Source organism: Chiloscyllium plagiosum, unplaced genomic scaffold (assembly GCF_037043375.1).
Source record: "Chiloscyllium plagiosum isolate Xiang-an unplaced genomic scaffold, Cpla_swu_hap1 HiC_scaffold_43, whole genome shotgun sequence".
Taxonomy (NCBI): domain Eukaryota; kingdom Metazoa; phylum Chordata; class Chondrichthyes; order Orectolobiformes; family Hemiscylliidae; genus Chiloscyllium; species Chiloscyllium plagiosum.
The window spans coordinates 25795814-25823167 of NW_028270181.1; the positions used below are offsets into that span (position 1 = coordinate 25795814).

General features: G+C 41.2%; 3 protein-coding genes across 5 annotated transcripts in view; 1 reads left to right on the forward strand and 2 right to left on the reverse strand.

The window, feature by feature from the left end:
* Positions 1–7876, reverse strand: part of gpx9 (glutathione peroxidase 9) — a 121444-nt gene extending 113568 nt beyond the window's left edge. Inside the window, exon 1 of the mRNA XM_087982485.1 lies at positions 7650–7876. The gene's annotated coding sequence lies outside the window, so the exon portion shown is untranslated. The remainder of the gene's footprint in view (positions 1–7649) is intronic.
* The window catches only part of tmem254 (transmembrane protein 254), a 60328-nt gene extending 37598 nt beyond the window's left edge, over positions 1–22730 (forward strand). The window contains exon 4 of the mRNA XM_087982487.1: positions 20670–22730. Within this exon, the coding sequence (XP_087838613.1) occupies positions 20670–20763 (94 nt within the window). The 3' untranslated portion in view covers positions 20764–22730. The remainder of the gene's footprint in view (positions 1–20669) is intronic.
* Positions 22731–26532: 3802 nt separating this feature from the next.
* The window catches only part of LOC122541770 (uncharacterized), an 85237-nt gene continuing 84415 nt past the window's right edge, over positions 26533–27354 (reverse strand). For all 3 annotated transcript variants that reach the window (XM_087982548.1, XM_087982549.1, XM_043678730.2), the window contains one exon: positions 26533–26674. In XM_087982548.1, the coding sequence (XP_087838674.1) occupies positions 26576–26674 (99 nt within the window). In that variant the 3' untranslated portion in view covers positions 26533–26575. The remainder of the gene's footprint in view (positions 26675–27354) is intronic.

A 27354-nucleotide genomic window follows, 5' to 3' on the forward strand; every position in this document is an offset into this window, starting at 1 on the left:
GCCCTCTCCAGTTTCCAAAATGGAAAATTGATTTCTGAGTAGAACCTCAGGGGCTCCTGCATTACCTGCTGGTTTCTCTTGGAAATTGGCAGATACGATATTGTGGGGATAACTGAGACGTGGCTTCAAGTGGACAGGGCCTGGGAAATGAATATTCAAGGCTACATGTGCTATTGTCAGGACAGATTGACGGGCAGAGGGGGTGGGGTGGCCATGTTGGTAAGGGATGATATTCAGTCCCTTGTGCGGGGGGACCTAGAATCAGGGGATGTAGAGTCAGTGTGGATAGAGCTGAGAAATTCTAAGGGTAAAAAGACCCTCTTGGGAGTTATCTACAGGCCCCCAAACAGTAGTCTGGATGTCGGATGTAAGTTGAATCAGGAGCTGAAATTGGCCTGTCGCAAAGATGTTACTACAGTTATTATGGGGGATTTCAACATGAAGGTTGACTGGGAGAATCAGGATGGTATTGGACCTCAAGAAAGAGACTTTGTGGAGTGCCTCCGAGATAGATTCTATAAACAGCTGGTGCTGGAGCCTACCAGGGGGAAGGCAATTCTGGATCTGGTATTGTGTAACGATCCAGAATTGATCAGGGACCTCGAAGTGAAGGAGCCACTGGGAGTAGAGACCATAATACAATAAGCTTCAATCTGCAATTTGAAAGGGAGAGGGTACAATCGGAAGTGACAATATTTCTGCTGAATAAAGGGAACTATGGAGCTATGAGGGAGGAGCTGGCCAAAGTTCAATGATGCAATACCTTAGCAGGGATGACAGTAGAGGAACAATGGCAGATATTTCTGTGTATAATGCAGAAGATGCAGGATCAGTTTATTCCAAGAAGGAAGAAAGATCCTAGGAGGAGGCATGGGTGGCCGTGGCTGACAAGGGAAGTTAAGAAACATATACAGTTAAAAGAGAAAAAGTATAACATAGCAAAGATAAGTGGGAAAAAGGAGGACTGGGAAGCTTTTTAAGAACAACAGAGGATTACTAAGAAGGAAATACTCAGAGAAAAAATGAGGTACCAAGGTAAACTGGCCAAAAAAAAAGGAGGATAGTAAAAGCTTTTTTAGGTATGTGAAAGGCAAAAAAATGGTTAAGATTAAAATTGGGCCCTTGAAGACAGAAACAGGGGAATATATTATGGGGAACAAAGAAATGGCAGAAGAATTGAATTGGTACTTCAGATCTGTGTTCACTGGGGACGACACAAGCAATCTCCCTGAGGTAACAGTGGCTGAAGGACCTGAACTTAAGGGAATTTATGTTTGCCAGGAATTGGTGTTGGAGAGACTGTTAGGTCTAAAGGTTGATAAGTCCCCGGGGCCTGATGGTCTACATCCCAGGGTACAGAAGGAGTGGCTCGAGAAATCATGGATGTGTTGGTGATTATTTTCCAGAGTTCGATAGATTCGGGATCAGTTCCTGTGGATTAGAGGGTGGCTAATGTCGTACCACTTTTTAAGAAAGGTGGGAGAGAGAAAGCAGGAAATTATAGACCAGTTAATCTGACCTCAGTGGTGGGAAAGATGCTGGAGTCTATTATAAAGGATGAAATTACGACACATCTGGATAGTATTAACAGGATAGGTCAGAGTCAGCATGGATTTATGAAGGGGAAATCATGCTTGACTAATCTTGTGGAATTTTTTGAAGATGTAACTCTGAAGATGGACGAGGGAGATCCAGTAGATGTAGTGTACCTGGACTTTCAGAAAGCTTTTGATAAAGTCCCACATAGAAGGTTAGTGAGCAAAATTAGGGTGCATGGTATTGGGGGCAAAGTACTAACTTAGATTGAAAGTTGGTTGGCTGATAGGAAACAAAGAGTAGTGATAAACGGCTCCATTTCGGAATGGCAGGCAGTGACCAGTGGGGTACCGCAGGGATCAGTGCTGGAACTGCAGCTTTTTACAATATATGTTAATGATATAGAAGATGGTATTAGTAGTAATATTAGCAAATTTGCTGATGATACTAAGCTGGGTGGCAGGGTGAAATGTGAGGAGGATGTTAGGAGATTACAGGGTGACCTGGACAGGTTAGGTGAGGTGAATGTATGGTTATCCACTTTGGTGGCAAGAACAGGAAGGCAGATTACTACCTAAATGGGATTAATTTAGGTAAGGGGGCAGTACAAAGAGATCTGGGTGTTCTTGTACACCAGTCAATGAAGGTAAGCATGCAGGTACAGCAGGTAGTGAAGAAGGCTAATAGCATGCTGGCCTTCATAACAAGAGGGATTGAGTATAGAAGCAAAGAGGTTCTTCTGCAGCTGTACAGGGCCCTGGTGAGACCACACCTGGAGTACTGTGTGCAGTTCTGGTCTCCAAATTTGAGGAAAGACATTCTGGCTATTGAGGGAGTGCAGCGTAGGTTCATGAGGTCAATTCCTGGAATGGCGGGACTACCTTACGCTGAAAGACTGGAGCGACTGGGCTTGTATACCCTTGAGTTTAGAAGACTGAGAGGGGATCTGATTGAGACGTATAAAATTATTAAAGGATTGGACACTCTGAAGGCAGGAAACATGTTTCCGCTGATGGGTGAGTGCCGAACCAGAGGACACAGCTTAAAAATACGGGATAGACCATTTAGGACAGAGATGAGGAGAAACTTCTTCACCCAGAGAGTTGTGGCTGTGTGGAATGCTCTGCCCCAGAGGGCAGTGGAGGCCCAGTCTCTGGATTCATTTAAGAAAGAGTTGGATAGAGCTCTCAAGGATAGTGGAATCAAGGGTTATGGAGATAAGGCAGGAACAGGATACTGATTAAGGATGATCAGCCATGATCATGTTGAATGATGGTGCAGGCTCGAAGGGCAGAATGGCCTACTCCTGCACCTATTGTCTATTGTCTCTTGTCCTGCCTTGCAGTCACCCATTCTCTTTCTGCTTTCAGGCCTTTAAACTGTGATGTGGTCACTTCTCTGAACATGCTATCCATGTAACTCTCAGCCTCACAGATGTTTCACAGTGACTCCCGTCGCTGCTCAGATTCCTACAGCTCACAGTTCTACCTGCACATGTCATTTAAGGCATAACCATGACTTGCAACCCACCAAGCTGCACTGCCAATACTTAACTTTACTTCTCTTATGTTTATTTTCATTTGGATTCTTATATTACTTTATTATATTAGTCTTAATTGTGTTTTTCAATTAAATCCAAGTTGAATGACTTCTTTAAAAATAATACACTTTTCTAATTGATAGCAATTGAAGGGCAGTCCCTAATAGTCATTTCTTACCAAACAATACATTTACTGAAAAAGAGAAGAAAGAAACACTCCCCACTCTCACCCAATTTTCCATTCCAGTACATTTTACATCTTGCAGTTAATCTCCTTAAAGCAACTTTTTACCCTGTGCACTAAAATACCACTTTGAATCAAATCCCCAACTACACTCACTCATCCTCTGTTTCACTCAGGTGAAAACTCCCTCACACTGACAATGCACCCCTAGTGTGTCTTACAGTTCCTGTTCCCTCATCTGTTTATTTAGCTCCCACCTCATTGCATCTATGCTATTCGCCTCAACTATTTCATGTGGTTGTGAGTTCCACATTTTCACCACTCTCTGGATAAAGACATTTCTATTGAATTCCTAATTAGATTTGGACTTCCGCAGCAGTGGAAACACCTTCTCAAACTCTTCCATAATTTCAAAGATCTTGATTATATCAGTCCATAGTCTCATATTTTTGAGAGACGATTCCAAAACTTTCCTAATAATTATAAACTCTTAATTATGGCATGATTGGTATGAATCTACAGTATCTATAAAAAAATAAAAAGGGTAACGAGGGAGAGAATAGGGCCTCTCAAAGATCAGCAAGGCGGCCTTTGTGTGGAGCCGTGGAAAATGGGGGCGATGCATCAGTGTTTACTGTGGAAAAGGACATGTAGACATAGAATATAGGGAAGTGGATGGTGACATCTTGAAAAATGTCCACATTACAGAGGAGGAAGTGCTGGATGTCTTGCAACACATAAAAGTGGATAAATTTCCAGGACCCGATCAAGTGTACCTTAGAATTTTGTGGGAAGATAGGGAAGTGATTGCTGGGCCTGTTGCTGCGATATTTGTAACATCAATAGTCACAGGTAAAGTGCCGGAAGACTGGAGGTTGGCTAATGTTGTGCCATTATTTAAGAAAGGTGGTAAGGACAAGCCAGGGAACTTTAGACCGGTGAGCCTGAACTTGGTGATGGGCACGTTGTTGGAGGGAATCCTGAGGGACAGGATGTACATGAATTTGGAAAGGCAAGGACTGATTAGGGATAGTCAACATGGCTTTGTGTGTGGGAAATCATGTTTTACAAACTAGAATGAGGTTTTTGAAGAAGTAACAAAGTGGATTGATGAGGGCAGAGTGGTAGACATGATCTAGATGGACTTCAGTAAGGTGTTCGACAAGGTTCCCCATGGGAGACTGGTGAGCAAGGTTAGATCACATGGAATACAGGGAGAACTGGTCATTTGACTCAAAAGTAGAAGACAGAGTGTGGTGGTCGAAGGTTGTTTTTCAGACTGGAGGCCTGTGACCAGTGGAGTGTCACAAAGATCAGTGCTGGGTCCATTACTTTGGATGTGAGCGTAAGAGGTATAGTTAGTAAGTTTGCAGATGACACTGAAATTGGAGGTGCAGTGGACAGCGAAGAAGGTTACCTCAGATTACAACAGGATCTTGATCAGATGGACCAATGGGCTGAGGAATGGCAGATGGAGTTTAATTTAGATAAATGTGAGGTGCTGTATTTTGAAAAGTTAAATCAGGGCAGGACTTATACACTTAATGGTAAGGTACTAGGAAGTGTTCGGAACAAATTGACCTTGGAGTGCAGGTTCATAGCTCCTTGAAAGTGGAGTCGCAGGTAGATAGGGTAGTGAAGAAGGCATTTGGTATGCTTTCCTTTCTTGGTCAGAGTATTGAGTACAGGAGTTGGGAAGTCATGTTGAGGCTGTACAGGACATTGGTTAGGCCGCTTTTGGAATATTGCGTGCAATTCTGGTCTCCTTTCTATCGGAAAGACGTTGTGAAACTTGAAAGGGTTCAGAAATAACTTACAAGGGTGTTGCCAGGATTGGAGGATCTGAGATAAAGACAGAGGTTGAATATGCTGGGGCTGTTTTCCCTGGAGCGTTGGAGGCTGAGGGGTGACCTTATAGAGATTTATAAGATCATGAGGGGCATGGATAGGGTAAATAGACAAGGTCTTTTCCCTGGAGTGGGGGAGTCTAGAACTAGAGGGCATAGGTTTAGGGTGAATGGGGAAAAATATAAAAGAGACTTAAGGGGCAACGTTTTCACGCAGATGGTGGTGCGTGTGTGGAATGGGCTGCCAGAGGAAGTGGTGGAGGCTGGTACAATTGCAGCATTTAAAAGGCATCTGGATGGGTATACGAATAGGAAGGATTTGGAGGGATATGGGCAAGGTGTTGGCAGGTGGGACTAGATTGGGTTGGGATATCTGGTCGGCATGGACGAGTTGGTACAAAGGGTCTGATTCCATGCTGTACGTCTCTATGACTATTTAAAACCGCACACAGTACTCAAAGCCTGATTTACATCTCTTCAAATCTAGTAGCAAGTCAGAGGCTGGAAATCTTGAAGTGAGTAACTCTGACTCCTGACTCTTCCTTGCCTGTCCAACATCTACAAGGCTAATGTATTAAATTAAACATTGTCTCTTTTTCAAATAATAATACTCTACTCTCCTAATATCCTATCTATTAGCCTTCTAAAAATTGTTGATGTTAATGTGAACAACTGACAACATTCCATATCCACAAACAGATCAGAGGGTGATTATACATTCCTGCTGCCACACCAGTCAACTGAGAACCATTTGTTCGTGTGAAGATTACATTAATAAACCTGGTCTGTTTAACTGAATACGTCAATACATTAAATAATATAATGAGGCAGACATTATGCACCTTTCCTGGGCATTTATATGTTGTTGATAAACTCAATATTTATAGTGATAATGGAATTTTTGGCTGGCAGATGTTTTGATAGTGTGATTAGGAAAACACATTTTTGTTGGTTGGAGAGTTGATATTGAATTATGAGAGTCCTTGCTCAAGGGCTTACAGTATAGGAGACAAAAGACAGGCGAGGGTAATGACTATTAAGAAATTATGATTGTATGTTGTGTGCAGTTAGGAGACTACATGTGCTTTTAGTTTGAGGAGCATTTAGTTTTATATTAAATTAGTGACAGCGTTTATGGGATTATAATGATGTGGAGATAAGTGGTTGTCTCAACTTTCAAGATGTGTTGGTGTGAGGTTAGGATTTGTTGTGACGTTTAATGTATTGATATGAAGATTAAGGATTGTCTGGATTTTCAAGATTTATGGGTATGTATGTTAGGGATTCTCTGACTTTTCAGGATTTTGTTCATGTAAAGCTTAGGGATCGTCTAATTTTATGCATTTACTTACATAGAAGAACATAGAACAATACAGCACATTAAAGGCCCTTCGAACCTCGATGTTGTGCCGACCTTTTATCCTGCTCTAAGATCAAAATAATCTACATACCCTTCATTTTACTATCATCCATGTGCCTATCCATGAGTCATTTAAATATCCCTAATGTATCTGACTGTACTACCACTGCTGGCATTGTATTCCACGGACCCACCACTCTCTGTAAAGAACCTACCTCTGACATCTCTCCTACAGCTTCCTCCGATCACCTTAAAATTATGTCCCCTCATAATTGACATTTCCGCTCTGGGAAAAAAATCTCTGGCTATCCACTCGATCTATGCCACTCATCATCTATACACCCCTATCAAGTCACCTCTCATCCTTCTTTGCTCCAATAAGAAAAGCCTTATCTCCCTCAACTTTCTTCATAAGAAATGCCATCAAGTCCAGGCAGTATCCTGGTAAATCTCCTCTGCACCCCCTCTAAAGCTTCCACATATTTCCCATAATGAAGCAACCAGAACCGAATGCAATATTCCAAGTGTGGTCTTACCACGGCTCTATAGAGCTGCAGCATAACCTCATGGCTCTTAAGCTCAATCCCCCTGATAATGAAAACCAACATACCATATGCCTTCTTAACAACCCTATCAACCTGGGTGGCAACTTTCAGGAATCTATGGACACGGACACCAAGATCCCTCTGTTCCTCCACACTGCCAAGAATTCTGCCTTTAACCCTGTAATCTGCATTCAAATTCGACCTTCCAAAATAAATGAACTCCAAATGCCACTTATCAGCCCAGCTCCGCATCCTGTCAATGACCCATTGCAACCTTCAACAGCCGTCCACACTATCCATAACTCCACCTTCATGTCATCGGCAAACTTACTAACCCAGTTACTTGTGTGAAGATTCAGGATTGTATTTTTTTTAGCATCTGCTCATGTGAAGACTAGGGATTGTATAGAATTTTGGGAAACAGTGTAATGATAGTATGTAAATTAGGGGTTGCTTGGATATTCAGGATTTGTTAATATAAAGATTAGGGATTGTCTGGATTTTCATGATGTTGTCGAATCAACCTTTCTGACAATGGGAGTATACAGAGACCTCATTTGATCCTTCCTTTGAGTCAGTATTTGCCTTTTGCATCAATACTTTACCCTTGATAAACGTACATTGAATTTTGGCTTACCTTGATGATGATTTAATTTTGTGTTATCTTCATCATACATTGCTTTTAGAGTTCTCCCATAATTGAATTTTACATGAGCGATTTCTGTAAGTCTTTGGTCAGAAACCGACAGTCCACCTCTTTTCCTGGAGGTGTAATTAACGCTGTGCTACATTCTCACATGCATTGTCCAGAATCTTCACTGGTTGGGAGATATTCCTTGATTAGCCGAAACATTAAGGTATAGATTTCCAATATTTTAATCCTGATGGGGCTGTGGATTAAAATAACACCAATCAGAATATCTTGGCATTGATGTTAAACTACTCAACCCAAGAGAGAATCACATTAAAATTAATTTAGGAAATCTGGTCGGCATGGATGAGTTGGATCAAAGGATCTGTTTCTATGCTGCATGACTCTATGACTCTAAATCTGATCCAATTCTCATTCAAGATCCAAGGTCTGGCGCTCTACCAAGACTTTGCTGGAGGTAGTGCCACCTCAGAAAACAGATGAGTTGAACCAATTCAAGTTCCTTTTAATTACTTTTTTTGTAAAAAATGAAATCTATGGTGATGCGCCTTTCAGGAGGAATGAGTGTGTGAAGCAAGCTTCTTCTAGGAGGATACATTAAACAAAGCTTTACCACTGGTTCTCTGCAGAGTTAAGAGAACCTGAGGGTCAGTTTGCATCAGGAGCTGCATTTCCAAGCAAAGGAAAAGATCCCATTTGGAGCATTGGTTTTTTGAGACATTGTTACAGTCATGATCTTAAAGAAGAATCATAGTCTCACCTGATAAGCAGAGTTGCTCACTACCTGGTAGTATCAAGGTGGTAAGCCATATACAGTTTACAAAATGGTTTTGGACAATTACAGACTTTACCAGCAAGAGATATTATTTTTCTGCAGTCCAACAACAGGGTTACAAACTCCAATCATTAAATTTGTTTTTTTTTACCAAAAGTTACAAAAGAGAAGGTACTGGATAAATGCTAAATTAGTTGTAGGCAAGATGAGAGCTTTCATAATAAATTAATATACTAGGGAAGTTAGGGTGAATGATGATAAATTACCTAGATTTATATGGGCTGAAAATGTGTTGCTGGAAAAGCGCTGCAGGTCAGGCAGCTTCCAAGGAACAGGAGAATCGACGTTTCGGGCATAAACCCTTCTTCAGGAATGAGGAAAGTGTGCCCAGCAGGCTAAGATAAAAGGTAGGGAGGAGGGACTTGGGAGAGGGGCGTTGGAAATGCGATAGGTGGAAGGAGGTCAAGGTGAGGGTGATAGGCCGGAGTGGGGTGGGGGCGGAGAGGTCAGGAAGAAGATTGCAGGTTAGGAAGGCGGTGCTGAGTTCGAGGAATTTGACTGAGACAAGGTGGGGGGAGGGGAAATGAGGAAACTGGAGAAATCTGAGTTCATCCCTTGTGGTTGTGTCCTATTTAGATGTTATAATCAAGGGTAGTGGAATGGATGCACGTCACTGGCGCATGGATCCATTTTTGTTCGGTGATAGCAAATTGGTTGAATATATTACAAGAAAGTTCAGGGCCTTTTGGGATATCAAGTCTGGTATGGTTAGTAATACTTTGGGAGGCCACTAAGACATATTTATAAGGCCTGATCATTTCATATTTGACGACTAGAAAGAGGCAGAGGGTGGAGCAGCAATGGATGCTGGAGGCCCGGTTGAAGGCAGCTGAGAAAACATATTATAATAGGCCGTCATTGGTTAAGCTGCAGCAGGTCACAGCTCTCCGGGCTGCTTTTGACTCAATGCACACACAAGTGGCTAAAAAAGAGGTCTCCTTGGCCAAACAAAGACTGTTTGAATTTGGAGATAAGCCTGGTAGATATCTGGCTTATTTGACTAGGAGGAAAAAAGCTTCCCAATCTATTACATCTGTTAGAGTGAAGGCTGGCACGGTTACCCGTGAGTTGAAGAAGATCAGTGTTAGGTTTAGGGAATACTTTGCAGAGTTATATCGGTTGGAGGGAGGCGAACACGGTACAATGGGAATGCAGTGCTTTTTTGAAAATCTGGATCTCCCCAATATAAATATGGAACAGGCTTCCCTTTTGAATGCACTTATAACGGTACAGGAAGTGCTGGAAGCAATAAGGCATCTTCAGGATGGCAAAGCACCAGAGCCAGATGGATTCCCAACTGAATTCTATAAGGAATTCATAAACATATTAGTGGATTCACTTCTGGGAATGTACAACTATTCTTATACACAGGATTGTCTGCTGCTTTCTCTTACAGAGGTTAATATCTCCCTCATTTTAAGGAAAGGGCAAGACCCCGAAGAGTGTGCTTCATACACATCAATTTCACTGTTGAATGTAGATTTCAAAATTTTATCCAAGATGCTGGCTCTGAGGTTATAATATCCCATATTATAAAAGAACAGGTTTTGTTAAGGGCCGTAGCTCCTCCAACAATACCAGGAGAGTACTAAACACAGTGCAGGTATGCCAAAGATTGATCCAGGGTTTGGTGGTCTCCCTAGATGCAGAAAAGATGTTTGATCAGATAGAATGGCCGTATCGTTTTGAGGTCCAACAGCGCTTTGGTTTGGGGGGATCCTCTGCCAGCTGGGTAGCAGTACTGTATAATGATCCTAAGGCGGCAGTCATTACAAATGGTATTAAGTCAAATAACTTTAATATTGGAAGAGGTAGTCGACAAGGGTGTCCTTTATCACTGCTGTCATTTACCTTGGCAATTGAACCATTAGCCGAAGCTATCAGGAGGGATCCTGAAATAAAGATGGGAATGGGAGAGCTATAAGAGCACCCTATACGCAGATGATGTCCTTTTATTTTTGGCCAATCTGAAGAAGTGTGTTCCTCAACTGATCCAAACAGTTAATTCACATGGTGGTCTCTTTGGTTACAGGATCAATTTTACAAAATCGGAAGCCATGCCTGTGGGGGGAATTAGTGGACGTGCGTGATCTGAAGGATGGAATGCAATTCCCATTTAGATGGTTGTCAAAAGGATTTTTTTTGTATTTGGGAATTTTTATTACCCCTGCCTTCCACCAGCTGTATAAAGCTAACTATGTACAGCTATTACAGAGGATAAAACAGGATTTGCAGCGGTGGGAGGGATTACCATTATCATGGTTAGGCCGAATAGCCCTGGTTAAGATGAATGTTCTTCCACGCCTGTTGTCCCCCATGAGAACAGTCCTGTTGTTGCTACCCAGACGAGTGTTATGGAAGCTCAGTGGTTGGCTAGGATGCCACAGGCGGCCTCTAATTAAATTCACTAAATTGCAACTTTCGCAGACTGATGGAGGGGTGGATCTTCTGGATTTGAAGAAATACCAAATAAGTGCCCAGATAACATATGTTGGTGACTGAGTCCGGGGGAATTCTGAGTCAATTTGGCTTGATATTGAAGCCTCACAGTCGAGATGTCCTTTAATTAATTTATTATTCATGGGCAAGATGAAATCCATGACCCAGCAGTGCAAAATGAGGATAATGAGGCAAGACAAGGGTAATTAGTCTAAGACTTTGCCATTTACCCATTGGTGGGAGCCCAAGGATTTAAACCCAGCTTTAAGGCATGGGAGAATAAGGAAATCTTCTGTCTAGAAGATTTATTTGAGGGGGGATCCTGATGTCATTTAGTCAGTTAAGTCTATGTAAGTCTTTATAAGTCTATGTTAAGTCTTTGACAACCATCTAAATGGGAATTGCATTCCATCCTTCAGATCACGCACGTCCACTAATTCCCCCCACGGGCATGGCTTCCGATTTTGTAATGTATTGTCTAATATGTATTGTCTAATAGGGACCTTTTCCGATACTTCCAGATAAGGGACTATATACAGAGGAAGACCACACTCCTGGTCTAGTATGACAAATCAGAAATGGAGAAAAGAGTACTCTGGTGCACAGGTGCTCTTTCACTCAGTATTTTATATCATTTACAGAAGGGTTGCGCCCTGGGGGACATGGAAGGACTCTGTAGGACGTGGAATAGAGAGTTAGGAGAGGATATTTCATCAAAGGTATGGGAGGACATCTGGGGAATGTAAGGAAAATCTCAGTATGTAACAGGGTGCAGGCCATGCAATTGTAGACCTTACACAGGGCTCATATGGCACCAGAGAGGCGAACTAAGTTCAAGAGAGGAGCGTCATCAGGGTGTCCGAAATGTAAAATTAGTATAGGCACACTCACGCACTGCTATTGGTCATTTTATAAGATCCAGAGATACTGGAGTGCTATAGTAAGGGAGTTGAAGGACATCCTGGGGATTGAAATTAATTATTCTTTTGGTGTTGCCAAACTTGCACTCTCTGGGGGAACACGGGAAGAGATTGTGTGACATCCTTACCCATTGTGCGAGGAAGAACTTTCTACTGAATTGGATGTCAGAAAAACCACCAAGTCTTATGGGGTGGCGTAGGCTGGTGATGGAGTATCTCCCCCAAGACTACGTCACAAATATGGTGCACCACAAAATGGAACAGTTTTACAAGATGTGGCGGCCCTTTTAAAATTATATTGACGCTGACTTATCAGCAATATTAATTAGGATGGTGGTATATCTGTGGAAATCAGTATGGGTGCCCATAGGGCCTCAGGAGAAGGAGACTGGGGGAAAAAGAATATGGGTACTGTAAATGGTGCTCCCAAGATGAGAGCCTCAGTGGAGGTATGATGAGTGAGATAGAGTAAAGTAGTGAGATATTATTTAATTAAAGTTATTTGAATTTAGTTTAAGTTAGTATATATTTAGCATGTTTGTAGTTTAGTTTAAGTTAAGTAGATATGTTTGTTCTGGTAGAATAGCAGATCGTTCATTAACAATAGTACTTTGTTATGGCTTTGTTGTACTGCTCTTTTTTTCTGTTTGAATGGTGTTATTCTTTTGTTTGTATATAAATGTTTAGTAAAAGATTTAAAAAGGTTTTCAATAAAAATATTTATGTATAAAAAGAAAGTTAAAAGCCAGCAGAACTACCTGACAGCACTAAGTGTTCTGAAAAAAAAACTACAATGTAACATCTGGTCGAACAGCTCGACTAGTTGGTTGCCTGGAGACAAAAACAAATTTGAATTTAGCCATTCAGTTTAAATTATATCCCAAAATACCAACCTCCAATCAAGTTTGAATTGAGTATATTGACAATCTGAAAAGCCAGTGACACAATCGATGCTGTGGGTATAAGACCAGAAAGATGGAACAGTTGGAAAGAGAACTGCCAAGCCACCAGCATGTAAACACTGCCCAAAAAATATCTCTCTTAAAGGTACCTTTATCGATCAGTAACCTGTGAAGTAGAATCCCCAAGAAGAAGAAAAGAAGACAGGAATACAGGGAAGAACCGAAAGCTGCTTGGTTTTGAGATAAGAAGTTTTGTTTTGTAAATCTTAAATGGGAGTTTTATTGAACTAGTATTATAGAAGGGAAGGTAAAAGATAGGTTAGAGGAAGGAGTTGTAAATAGTTCTTAGTTAATTATTCTCTATTATACTTTCAAGAAATACAATTGTTAATTTTTACTTTCACTACTTCTTGGCCTCTTGAATTTTCACAGATTACTGCACAGGATAAATCTTTTCTGTGTTGCTGGTTTACATTAAGCAGGAGGGTTTACCCTGTACCATAACAGTTTGGGGGCTCGTCGTCAGGATTTGAACTGGTTTAGACAGATTTGAATAGATTTGGGGGTACGAAAATTCCCAGAAGATTTAAACACTTAAGGGTTAGTTTCCTTGATCTTTAAATAAAACATAGATGAGGCAATTTGTTTACTTTTGGTGACTTATGATTGATTAAATTAAAAGTGAGAGAAATGGCTCTTAAAGTTGCTAAAGAGGTTCTGGGATTTGAAGATGATTCTCAAATTTGCCAAGATAGTTTTGAAGGAAAGAAAAAGGCCATACTTTTAGAGTTAGCAAATAAATTAGATTTGAGTTTAATCAAGGACAAAAATAAAGCTGAAATTGTAAGGGCGTTACTCTAACACTCAGGTGTATCAGAGAAACAGACAAGTGCAGGAGAGGTAGAAAAACTTAAATTACAATTGAGGAAAATGAAGTTAGAAGATAAAGAGAGGGAAAAAGAGAGAGAAAAGAAAAAAGAGAGAGAGAGAAGGTTCTTGGCTGAACAAAGACAGAAGGAAGGGAGAGAAAAAAAGGGAGAAAGAAAGAGAGAGAAGAAAGGGAGAGGAAAAGAGAGAAGAGAGAGAATTTGAACTTGAGAAGTTGCGACTTAGCAAAGTCAAGTTAACAGGATGGTGATTAAAAGAGAAGGTAATGATATATATAAATATGTCAAAACTCTTCCTCGTTTTGATGAAAAAGATGTCGAAAAATTGGCTGGGCAGACGGAGTTGTCTGAGGATTTATGGGTAATGCTAGTTAAGACTAAACTAGTAGGCAGAGCTAATGAGGTATTTGCTGCACTGTCAGATGAGTGTTCAAGAGATTATGAAGGGGTTAAACAGGCTATTTTAAGTGCTTATGAATTGATACCAGAAGCATATACTGTAGACAGAAACACAAAGAAGGAACCAGGTCAGACTTATGTTGAGTTTGAAAGAATTAAACATAGTCATTTTGATTGATGGGTGTGTGCTTTGAAAATAGATAAGACCTTTGAGGCTCTAAGTGAGATTATTCAGTTGGATAAGTTTAAAAACTCACTTGCAGAGATGGTAAGGTTTCACATGGAGGAACAGAAAGTTCAGGAACTGAGAAGGGCGGCAGAATTAGCAGATGAATACATATTGGTGCATAAGACAAGCTTCTGACCCAAATTTCGTCCTGTGAGGGATAAAAGTTGGGAGAAGGGGCGATCCTACACCAAGAAACCAAGAATAGAGAGCACTAGTAAGAATTTACCACAAGTTAAAGAAGCCCAAGAGGGTTGACAGGAGGTGAAAGGCCTTAGGTGTTTTCATTGTAATGGTATGGGACACAGAAAATTACAGGGCTGGTGGTTTCAGAAGGGCACTGGGAAAAGGTGTTTTCGCTGCCAGAAAGTGGGACACGTAAAAATACAGTTAAAGCTGGTCATTAAAGAAAGGTGCTGTGGGAAAAGATGTGGTAAAAGAGCTAAGCCAGTGGCATCAGTGAAGGTAGTAAAGGAGACCCCCAAGAGGAGCCAAGGAGCTGCAGGAGAGTGCACAGACTATACAGGGGCTGGGTATGGAGTTAGTACAAAGAATTGATCTCTGCAAAGAATTTGTCTCTGTGGGTAAGGTTTACTCAGAAAGAACAGGAGAGAAGGACAAGAAGTTATAATATTGAGATATACAGGATCTAACCAGTCACTGATGGTAAGAGTTGAACGAATATGCACTCTTTCTGATCTGTTAACCGAGAGTGTGGTAATTTGAGGGATAGATGGACAGAAGTTTAGCATTCCCCTACGTAAAATCAAGTTGGAGTTCCAACTCAAGACTAGGGAAGTTACAGTGGGAGTGATTGACAGAGTGTCAGTTCCAGGAATTCAGATTGTCCTTGGGAATGATTTGGCAGGATCCAAGGTGGGAATGACACCCCTTGTTGTAGAGATGCCCAAGGAAGACCAAGAAACTGAGGAGTTAAAACAGAAATATCCTGGTATTTTCCCAGACTGTGTGGTAACTTATGATCCCACTATCATAAGTCACAGCACGAAGCGAAAGGTAAAGAGAAAGATGAAGGAGTTGAGATTCAGTTAGCGGATACCCTGTTTGACATGATGGTGCAGGAAAAACCCAAACAGGCAGAGGGTCAGACAGAAGTGTTTAGTCCTGAAAGAGTAAGAGACTTGCAACAGCAAGACAAGGTGATAAAAATATATATATGTTGGATGCATACTCTGAAAAGGAGGCAGAGAATATTCCAAATGGTTATTATCTGAAAGATAGAATCCTAAGACAGAAATGGAGACCATGGCAGGTTAGTGCAGAGGAGAAATGGGCCGAAGTGCAACAGATTATGTTGCCGGTAGCATACAGACAGGTTATGTTACGGGTAGCACATGAACTAACTGTAGGAGGTCACTTAGAAATACGAAAGACTCAGACTAAGGTATAAAACATTTTTATTGGCCTGGAATGCACAAGGATGTGGTTAAGTTTTGCCGTACGTGTCATACATGCCAAACGGTAGGTAAGCCACAGGTAGTAATAAAACCAGCACCTTTGTTGCCAATTCCCACATTTGAAGAACCTTTCACATGGGTTATAATTGATTGTGTAGGTCCCCTCTCGAGAACTAAAAGTGGAAACCAGTACTTGTTAACCATAATGGACATGTTTACCAGATTTCTGGAGGCAATTCCATTACGGAGTATCAAGGCACAAAAGGTGGTAAAGGAGTTAGTAACTTTCTTCATATGATATGGGCTACCCAGAGAGATTCAGTCAGATCAAGGGTCAAATTTTACTGCTAGGCTATTTATGGAGATTATGGATAGCTGAGGTGTACAGCACTTTAAATCCAGTGCGTATCATCCTGAATCCCTGGGAACTTTAGAAAGTTAGCATCAGACCTTGATGACCATGTTGAGAGCATACTGTCAGGATTACCTGAATGATTGAGATAAAGGTATTTGTATTGTTTGTCATTAGAGATGCCCCAAATGAATCTACTCAGTTCACTCCCTTCGAGTTAATATTCGGGCATGAAGTGAGAGGCCCTTTGAAATTAATTAAAGAAAAATTGACAGGACCAAAGTCGGAGATCTCACGCTTAGATTATGTATCAGAGGTGAGGGAGAGACTAAGTTGACTAGGGGTGTTAGCTAAGCAGCACCTGAAGAGGTCACAGTATAGAATGTAACAGGCGGCAGATAAAAGCTCTGAGACTTGGATGTTTTCCCGAGGGGTATGACGTGTTAGTACTGTAACCAGTGATAGGAGATCCCTTCAAAAGTTTAATGGTCCCTATCAAAAAGTTGAGTAGGTGAACTATCTGGTAAAGATGCCATAGAAGAAAATGGTATCAGGTGTGTCACGTGAATGTGTTGAAACTATATTATACTAGAGAGAAAGAACTGGAGAAACAGGTGTTAGTTACTGCCCCGCAGAGTGAAGAATCAAATCCAGATGATGTGGATTTTGATGTGCCTCAAAATAGATTTTAAAAAGACGTCTTTGAGGAGTGGGATAGTTAGTAAGCTATATGTCTCAGCAGCATAGAACACAGTTAAAAGATTTGTTACTGCAGTATATGGGTGTATGTAAGAATCATATGGGAAGGTCTAATGCTATTGTACACGAAGTAGACGTAGGGAATACTGATCTGATAAAACAATACCCTTATCAGCTTAATCCTTTCAAAGCCAGACAGGTCCAGATGGAGATGGAGGCCAATTTCGATGAGGACATAATCGAACCAAGCCAGTGATTGTCTTAGTTCCCAAACTGGACGGGACTCAGCGATTCTGCGTGGATTATTGGAAGGTCAATGCCATTACAAAATCAAACGCATATCCAATTCCTAGATTGGAGGACTGTATTGAGAAAGTCGGACAAGCCAGTTACATCACTAAGTTGGACTTAATGTGTGGTTACTGGCAGGTACCTTTATCAGAGTTGGTGAAAGAAATTTCTGCATTTGTAACCCCAAATAGGCTATATCAGTTTAAAGTGACCCCTTTGGAATGAAGAACGTACCCATCACATTCCAAAGACTCATGAACAAAGTTGTGGCTGGGTTAACAAGCTGTGCAGTCTATTTGGACAATGTAGTGAATTTTACTAAGTCCTGGAAAGATCACATGGTACAAATGGCAGAGCTCTTTGAACGAGTACGAGAAGCAAAACTGGTGATAAACTTAACTAAAACGGAATTAGTGAAAGCAGAGGTAACGTTCTTGGGACATAGCATTGGTAATGGAAGGTTGACCCCATGGAATGCAAAGACAAAGGCCATCAAGGAATTTCCATGACCAATCTCGAAGAAAGAGGTGCTTCGATCCTTAGGACTTGATCAGATGGGCCAATGGGCTGAGAAGTGACAGATGGAGTTTAATTTAGATAAATGCAAGGTGCTGCATTTTGGGAAAGCAAATCTTAGCAGGACTTATACACTTAATGGTAAGGTCCAAGGGAATGTTGCTGAACAAAGAGACCTTGGAATGCAGGTTCATAACTACTTGAAAGTGGAGTCGCAGGTAGATAGGATAGTGAAGAAGGTGTTTGGTATGCTTTCCTTTATTGGTCAGAGTATTGAGTACAGGAGTTGGGAGGTCATGTTGCAGCTGTACAGGACATTGGTTCGGCCATTTTTCGAATATTGCATGTAATTCTGGTCTCCTTCCTTTCGGAAAGATGTTGTGGAATTTGAAAGGGTTTAGAAAAGATTTACAAGGATGTTGCCAGGGTTGAAGGATTTGAGCTATAGGGAGAGGTTGAATGGGCTGGGGCTGTTTTCCCTGGAGCATTGGAGGCTGAGGGGTGACCTAATAGAGGTTTACAAAATTATGAGGGGCATGGATAGGGTAAATAGACAAAGTCTCTTCCCTGGGGTGGGGGAGTCCAGAAGTAGAGGGCATAGGTATAGGGTGAGAGGGGAAAGATATAAAAGAGACCTAAGGGGCAACATTTTCACACAGAGGGTGGTACGTGTATGGAATGAGCTGACAGAGGAAGTGGTGGAGGCTGGTACAATTGCAACATTTAAAAAGCATCTGGATCAGTATATGAATAGGAAGGGTTTGGAGGATATGGGGCGGATGCTGGTAGATGTGACTAGATTGGATTGGGATATCTGGTCGGCATGGACAAGCTGGACCAAAGGGTCTGTTTCCGTGCTGCACATCTCTATGACTGAATGGATTCTATCAGAAGTTTGTTCCAAACTTGAGCAGTGTAGTGGCACCGTTAACCGATTTGCTGAAGAAGAACACAAAGTTTTGACAGACAGAACAATGCCAGGAGGCATTTGACCATTTAAAATCAATATTAACTACCCAACCAGTTTTAGCTACACTAAACTTTTTAAAACCTTCTAAAGTCGCCATCGATGACAGTGACATTGGAGTTGGATCTGTACACCTACAAGATCATGAGGATGGGACTGAACTGCCAGTTGGTTACTTTCGAAGAAGATCAATATTCACTAGAGGAAATGCTCTACAGTCGAAAAATAACTATTGAGATTGGTACTGGCCTTACAACATTTTAATGAGTATGTCACGAACAATGTGTCGGAGACGGTGCTGTACACGGATCACAACCACTTACATTTTTAGAATGCTTTAAAGACAATAATATGAGACTATTTCATTGGAGTCTAATGTTACAGACTTCTAATTTAAAAATCATACATGTTGCGGGTCATAAGAATGTAATCACAGATGCGTTATCGCGGATTTAATGGATAAAGTTTAGATGAGATACACATACACACAGGTATATGGGAAGAAGTTAAGGTGAACTTATATTAAAGTTATCTGTTAGGATAATGTGTTTAAAAATAGAAGAAAAAATGCAGCCATCTTTTCATTACGATGGTTCATTTTTTCTTAAGGGGAGAGGTATTATGAAGATGTGGGTGTACTATACCTTTATGAAAGTTAAAAGCCAGTAGAACTACCCTGACAGCATCAAGTGTTCTGAAACAAAAATGTAAAATTTGGTCGAACAACTCAATTAGCTGGTTGCCTGGAAACAAAAACAAATTTGAATTCGAATTTAGCCGATCAGTTTAAATTATATCCCAAAGTACAAATCTCCAATCAAGTTTGAATTGAGTATATTAAGAATCATAAAAGCCAATGACACAATCTGATACTTTGGGGAGATAAGACTGGAGAAAATTTAATAGTTGGGAGGAGAACTGCCAAGCCAACAGCATGTAAAGACTGCCTGAAAAATAGCTCTCCGAAAGGTACCTTTATCGATCAGTAACGTGTGAAGCAGAATCCCCAAGAAGAAGGAAAGAAGACAGGAATATAGAGAAGAACTGAAAGCTGCCTGGTTTTGAGATAAGAAATTTTGTTTTGTAAATCCTTAAAGGGAGTTTTATCGGATTAGTGTTATAGAAGGGAAGGTAAAAGATAGATTAGCGGAAGGAGTTGTAAATAGTTGTTAGTTAATTATTCTCTGTCATACTTTAAGAAATAAAGTTGTTAATTTTTACTTTCAATCATTCTTGGCCTCTTGAATTTTCACAGATTACTGCACAGAATAAATCTTTTGTGTATTGCTGGTTTAAATTAATCAGGAGGGTTTACCCTGTGTCGTAACACTGGAGATGCCAATGTTACAGCCAAATTCAAACTGACTGACAGAACCCATCTGGGTAATCAGTGAGGCCTGTATTTTCAAGATTTATGAATTTGTATATTACAGATTGTCTACCATTTTCTAGAATTCTTCAAGTCAAAGTGAGTAGCTTTCTTCATGATGCATGTAATCAGAAGCAGCCGATGTGGATTTCAGAGAGTAAGAATATTCCTGCCAAACATGGTGGAGCTCATCGATATGACAGTATGTTAGAAGAGAAAATGTAGTGGACATGGTGAACAGGGACTTTCAGAATGCCTTTCACAAGATTCCATACCAAAGGCTATTGCAATCTTCAGTGTGGACCCCCAAAATTATTAGAGCTAGGTACAGGTGTTTTTATTTTACCTTAATTCTTTAATGGGATGTGACCCTGGTTGGCTAAGTCAGCATTTGTTGCCAATTGCTAATTGATGTTGAACTGAATGACTTGCAAGGCTGTTGCATGAGCAGTTAAGATTCAGCTGCATTGCTTTGGGTCTGGAGTCACACACAGGCCAGACCAAGTAAGGACAGCAGATTTCTCTAACCACTGGTGTCTGGATTAGTCATCGAGTGACATATACCACTATTCCCTTATTGTCTTTTGTTTTGGGACTAGCTCTGTGTATTGTGTTTTCATCATTATGACATGCACCTTGGGCAAATGCCATGCAAGAGTGGCACTAAAGTTGATACTGGTACGAGACATAGTAATTAATCCAGTGATCCAAAACTCCCACTCCATCCCCCGCCCTCATTTTGGGAACTCTGACCACAATACTGTGTTTCTTCTCCCGGCTTACAGGCCAAAGCTCAAGCAGGAGACCACCTCGCGGATACAGGTCCAGGGCTGGTCGGAGGAGGCAGAGGATCAACTCCTGTACTGTCTGGAATGCTGATTGCGCCATGTTAAAACAGTCTGCAGGTACCTTGGATGAGTACGCCACCACCGTCACAGACTTTATCAGCAAGTGTATGGAGGACTGCATACCCAGGAATTCAATCTGGGTGTCCCCAACAGGAAAACCTGGATGAATCAGGACATACAGAACCTGCTAAAAACTATGCGTGAGGCCTTCAGATCAGGAGACCCACTCAAATATAAGGAACCCAAGGATGACCTTCGCAGAGCCATTAAAAAGCGAAGGACCAATAACGATCCAAACTAGAGACTCAGGCAGACACTTGGTGACTATGGCAAGGACTGAATGACATCACAAGGTTCTAAAAAGAAACAGTGCAAGATAGCAGACGATGACACATCCCTCCCAAATTATCTTAACGCCTTCTATGATCGCTTTGAGCAGAATTTCAGCGGAGAGGTAACACCTATTCCGAAAAGTCCTGACAAACCTATTCCAAAAGTCACTGCATCAGAGATCAGATCAGTTTTCCTTTGTGTGAATCCAAGGATAGCGATGGAACCCGATGGAGTACCAGGCCGCGCACTCAGGGCATGCGCAGATCAACTGGCAGAAATCTTCTTGGACATCTTCAACATCTCCCTGCAGCAGGCCACTTTCACTGCCTGTTTCAAGAGGGCCAACATCATCCCTTTGCCTAAGAAGGATCATGCAGCATATCTCAATGATCTAATGGACCTAACTTCGGTGGTCATGGCATTAATCAACTCCAGCCTCCCCACTACTCTTGACCCACTCCAATTTGCCTATCGGACCAACAGATCCACGTCAAATACCATATCACTTGCTCTTCACTCCTCCCTAGAACATCTTTACACCAAGAACAGCTACATAAGAATCCTTCTCATTGACTACAGTTCAGCCCTCAATAATATTATCCCCTCGAGACTGATTACTAAACTTAGTGATCTCGGACTAAGCCCCACTCTCTGCAACTGGATCCTCAGTTTCCTGACCCACAGGCCACAATCAGTGAAGACTGGTGACAATATTTCATCCTCAATAACACTCAACACTGGAGCCCGCCCAAGGGTGCGTACTTAGCCCCCTACTGTACTCACTGTATACCCATGACTGCGTCACTAAATACCATTTACAAGTTCGCTGATGACACCACCATAGTCGGTCGAATCTCAGATGGTGACAAAACAGACTACAGACGGGAGGTGGAAGACCTGGAAAAATGGTGCACTGAGAACAACCTAACTCTCAATGCCAGCAAAACCAAGGAACTCATTATTGACTTTCGGTGGGATGTTACTCATGCCCCCCCCCCTACACATTAACAGCACAGAGGTGCAATAAGTGGAGAGTGTCAAGCTCCTGGGAGTGGTCAACCACAACAAGCTTTCTCGGACTCTTCATGCGGACGCATTGGTTACAAAGGCCCAGCACTGTCTCCCCTTCGTCAGGCTGCTGAGGAAATTTGACATGACGGCGAATACCCTTGCCAACTTTTAAAGGTGCACCATCGAGAGCATTGTGTCTGGATATATCACTACTTCGTATGGAAACTGTACCATTCAAGATCAGAGATGGCTACAGAGAGTGGTGAACTCAGCCCGGTCAATCATAAAGGCCAACCTCCCATCTACAGAATCCATCTACCAGGCCCGCTGTCAGGGAAAAGCTGCCAGCATTCTCAAAGATCCATCCCACTCTGGCAATGTTTTTCTACAACCTCTACCATCGGGGAGAAGGTACAGAAGCCTGAACACACGCACCAGTCAGTTTCGCAACAGTTTCTACCCTACTGTTGTTAGAATACTGAATGGACTCACAAACTCTTAACATTTGCCTGTACCTGTGTTTTTGTTTTTGCTGCTGTTTACCTATTATTTACTATCTATGCTACTTAACTATGTGATCTGCCTGTATTGCTCGTAAGACAAAGCTTTTCACTGTGCCTCAGTACACATGACAATAAATTCAATTCAGTTCAACTCCTGGAGGTTATTGATAAGATGATGAAATGGTTAAAAATTAATAGGAAATGGAATCAAATGCCAATGAAAATATTTTGGTAGATGTAAGAACTATGCCTTGAAAGAGGCAGTTTAAGAGTTCACTTCATACAATATTAATAATGGGCATCCATGCACTGTGGGTTCATGGCCTGAGAAAGCATATCAACAATGCTAAAAACCTTCCCACATAGGATCTCCGAGGCCCAACATGAAGACACACAGATTGCTAGTCTATACATGAATTTAGACTGCAAAAAATACGGAGATACACTAATATGCATTCAGTGCAAACATTTATCATCTAACATAATATTAATTAAAGTTACATAACACAAAAATAAACAAGGTGTCTTACATAACGAAAGATAATCCTTTAGAATGAAAACTAGCTCTCTTCATACAGACAATAATTAATATCTAATAAAAAGTGCTTTACAGCAGAGGTCTTGGCCCTGTGCACTGCTTCTGAACCTGATCCAACTATTTTAAGAACTAAAAATATGTTGCTGGAAAAGCGCAGCGGGTCAGGCAGCATCCAAGGAACAGGAGAATTGATGTTTCGGGCATAAGCCTCGAAGGGCTTATGCTCGAAACGTCGATTCTCCTGTTCCTTGGATGCTGCCTGACCCCCTGCGCTTTTCCAGCAACGCATTTTCAGCTCTGATCTCCAGCATCTGCAGTCCTCACTTTCTCCCCAACTATTTTAAGGCCAGGTAACTCACTCCTTTGTGTGTTTATTATTTTCTTTCAATTTTGTGTACTTGAAGGTTTGGAATGTTTGTTCCATGTACTGCTTTCATCATTACCAGAAAACACTATATCAGAATCAAAGCTTTTTTGGTATCAGGAGTTTGTGTTGTCTCTACGGGTAAATCCGAATCCAGACCTAAGCTTGATATATGGTGATAAAGACACATTAGTCGAGTACCCCACTCCAGAACATCATGCTGTGTTTGATGGAATTCAATGTCTCTCACTTGAGAGAAAAGGGTTGTCTTTATGCAACAATCATTCTGGTGCCCAATCAATGCCACATATCCACGTATCTAGTTACGTGGGGCACTAGATAGCCATCCTAAGTTGTCGTTGAGTTTCTCATCTCTATCCAAGTCTGCCCCATGTTAAGCAATCAGCCAATTCAACACAGATCCAGATTGAAGCCTTTCAGTTCAATATGACATCCTGCCAATGACAAGCTGTCTACTCTTTAAAATAAATATACATAAACCAGATTAGACAGCCTCTGTTTGGACAGTGCAACAAAAAAATAGAAATGTTAACAAAACTTACAACGGAAACTTACCAACATTAAATCAAAATGTCATTACTGGGAGTGATGATGCACCTCAATCTTTGTAGATCACACTAGAACTAATGTAAGTACTTCCCGATACTTTCTAACTCTCCCTCATTTCTAAACAAGTCTTTTAATATACATGGTATTAGTAGCTTATTTTGTATGCAACTGAACAAAAGAATTATCTGTGACAGCACAAAACCTCTAGGGTCTGAAAGCAACCCTGGAACTGGGAGCCAATTTGGCTTCACGTCTCCCACTTTTGGCCAAGAGTTTGTACTCATTACAGTTTGGAAGGTCTGTTTTCAATCTTATTTTTCCATTAGTCTGTTAGATTTTTCTTTAAACAGGAAATACTAGTGAAGTCATCAGCATAGCTAGTTGTGAACACAACTGGAGAAAGGGACAACGCCAACCACTACAGTACACAACATGGTCCTGGAACTTAGGATGCATGAGTCGAGAGTCCACCTGCCTGGAGTCTTATAGTGACAGGTTACAGAGGAGAAACTGAAACTGAAAATGCTACAAACAATCAGTAGGTCTGGCAGCTTCTGTAAAGAAAGGAACGGTAGGAATATTTCAGGAGTAACTTCTCAACAGAACCTCTGAGCATATTTTAGATGTCGGCCCTGGCTCATTGGTAGCACAACTCACTTCTGAGTAAGAAGGCCATGGGTTCACATCCCATTGCTGCCAATTAATCAAAACTAATACTCCAGACTACAACTGAGGAAGGGCTGCACTGCCTCTATCTTTCAGGCGAGATGTTTAACCAAGGCTCTATTTGTCCTCTCAGCTGGATATAAAAGATACCACTATTGGAAGAAGTGTAGGTAGTAGAACAGATGATCTGGTCATTATTTCATTACTATTTATGGGACCTTGGCTGTATTATAACAGTGACTACACATAACAATTATATAGGCTGTGAAACACTTCTGAACTTCTTGAAGTTGTGAAAGTTGCTAGAAAAAACGAAAATTTGACCTTTCTTAAAAATGAGCTTCCCAACTTTTCAGTTTTTGTTTCACGTTTTCAGCTTTTGAAAGTTCCCGGGTGTTTTTACAAAGAAGTGTAAGAAGGGGTGGCACAGTGGCTAGCACTGCTGCCTCACAGTGCCAGGGATCCGGGTTCGATTCCAACCTCGGGCGCCTGTCTGTGTGGCATTTGCACTGCGTAGGTTTCCTCCAGGTGCTCTGGATTCCTCCCACAGTCCAATGATGTGCAGGTTAGGTGAATTGGCCACGCTAAATTGCCCATAGTGTTCAGGTATGTGTAGGTTAGGTGCATTAGTCAGGAGTAAATGTAGAGGAATGGGTCTGGGTAGGTTACACTTTGGAGGGGTCAGTGTGGACTTGTTGGGCCGAAGGGCCTGTTTCCACACTGTAGGGATTCTACGTAATCCTTTTTTAACATTAAAATACCACCATAAGGGAGACAAGGAACTTTGCTGTAACGTAGCTGTATGCCTAATCTACATAATGCTTCCTCCCTGTGCAGCAAAGTAACAATCGCAGTTTTTAGAAACTTGTTGACTCTGTTGTGTGTATCATGCTGAGGGTTCCTTGCATTCTGCCCCTCCTCCACCTAGGTATTACGCAGGGCAAACTATTGGGAAGTACTGTAACTTTGGACAAAGGGCAGAACAAGGGTCAGAACTGTCAGGTGGATCAACTTCTGACTTTCTGTTGTGCTGCCAAACTGCAGACAGGGATCCTATTTGCAACTATCAAGATGGATGCCACTGCCACTGAAAAATGCCAGTTAATTAACGCTTTAATAGCTTTAATTGACCCCAGTTCCTGCTGGTTGAAATGTAATCTGGAAAGGCAGTCCACCCTCAGAAAAGCAACCAGAATGAGAACATGGCAGGGAGTTGCTCCAGTGAATGTTTATAAAGATTTTCCCATCCCAGGTACTCAAGGGATTAGGAAAAATCCAGCAACCACTTTACACTCTGGTGTATATTCTGATAAACTAATGCTGCACACTCTAGGTTCAATGTATTACTCCTATGCTGTGGTGCCCAGAGTCTGTTGCTGGTCCCAGTTTTATGATCCATACACTCAATATGTGATTCTTGTCTCCATTATTCCTATATGAGTTCCAGTTTGAGGTTCTAAGAGTAGAAATTAGATCGTGGGATAAATATTAGTCAGGATGCAGGACAGAAATGTCCTGCTCTTCCAAATTGTGAACTTTGGCTTTTTTACATCTAACTGCGAGACCAGAAAGAGCTATGGTTTATGTCTCATAGCGAAAGATGGCACATCTGATAGTGCAACACTCATTTGGTGGATGTGCTCAAGTGAAAGACTGAATTTTAGTTTAAAATTTGAGTGAGCCCTAACGGAGTGATCGCTGGTCTTGGTGGTACCATCTTGAAAAATCTTCTGTAACAGGCAGCATGAGAGCTATACGTTTGCTAAATTACTTGAAAATGTTTAATGTGTTCAATTAAATTCTTCACCCGCTCTGTTCTTCCAATGAAACACATTTTCCTTTATTTATTCAAGTCTTCTTATTGGTCCAGCCATGTAAATGTAGCATAGCGATCACTCAGGGTTCTCTGCAACTGTGCACCTTGCATCCTATCTCGGACCTTGATAACACAGGTAACCTGAAAAGTCAATCAATATGAAGCATGACATAATTCTGCAATTACAGTTTGCATTTGTGTATCACCATCAACTTAGAAAATGCCCCAAGTTGCTTTGCAGTTATGTGTACTTTCACTGATCCAGAACATTCTAGAATATGACAATTACCTCCTGATCTACCACTGCAACAATGTTTACATAGTCAGCTGAAATTTCATTTACATTCATTCAGAAACTATTACTAACAAGATGGAATTTTTTTTTTCGATGTAGAAATTGGTGTCAATTATAAGCCATTTACTTAACACAAAAATTAAAAAAAGCACAACTCCAGTTTAATTTAAATTGTTGAGGTCAAGTTAAAAACTGATTCAGTTTATTTGTTCAAATTATTAGGTTGGAATGACAAACTCCTTCTTTGTAACTTGCTAATTTGTTTTCTTTCAAGGAATGTGTAAACCACTGGCAGGGCCAGCATTTGTTGCTCATTCATAATTGGCCTTGAAAGACCATCATGAATGAGAGGTTAAGAGTCAACCACATTGTTGTCACATCTAGGCCACATTATATAACTTAGATAGCTGAATTCCTTCCTGAAAGGACAAGAGTGATCCAGGTGGATTTTTACAACAATTGACAATAATTGTGATGTTCACCTTGAGACCAGCTTTTAACTTCAGATTTTTAAAAATTCAATAGT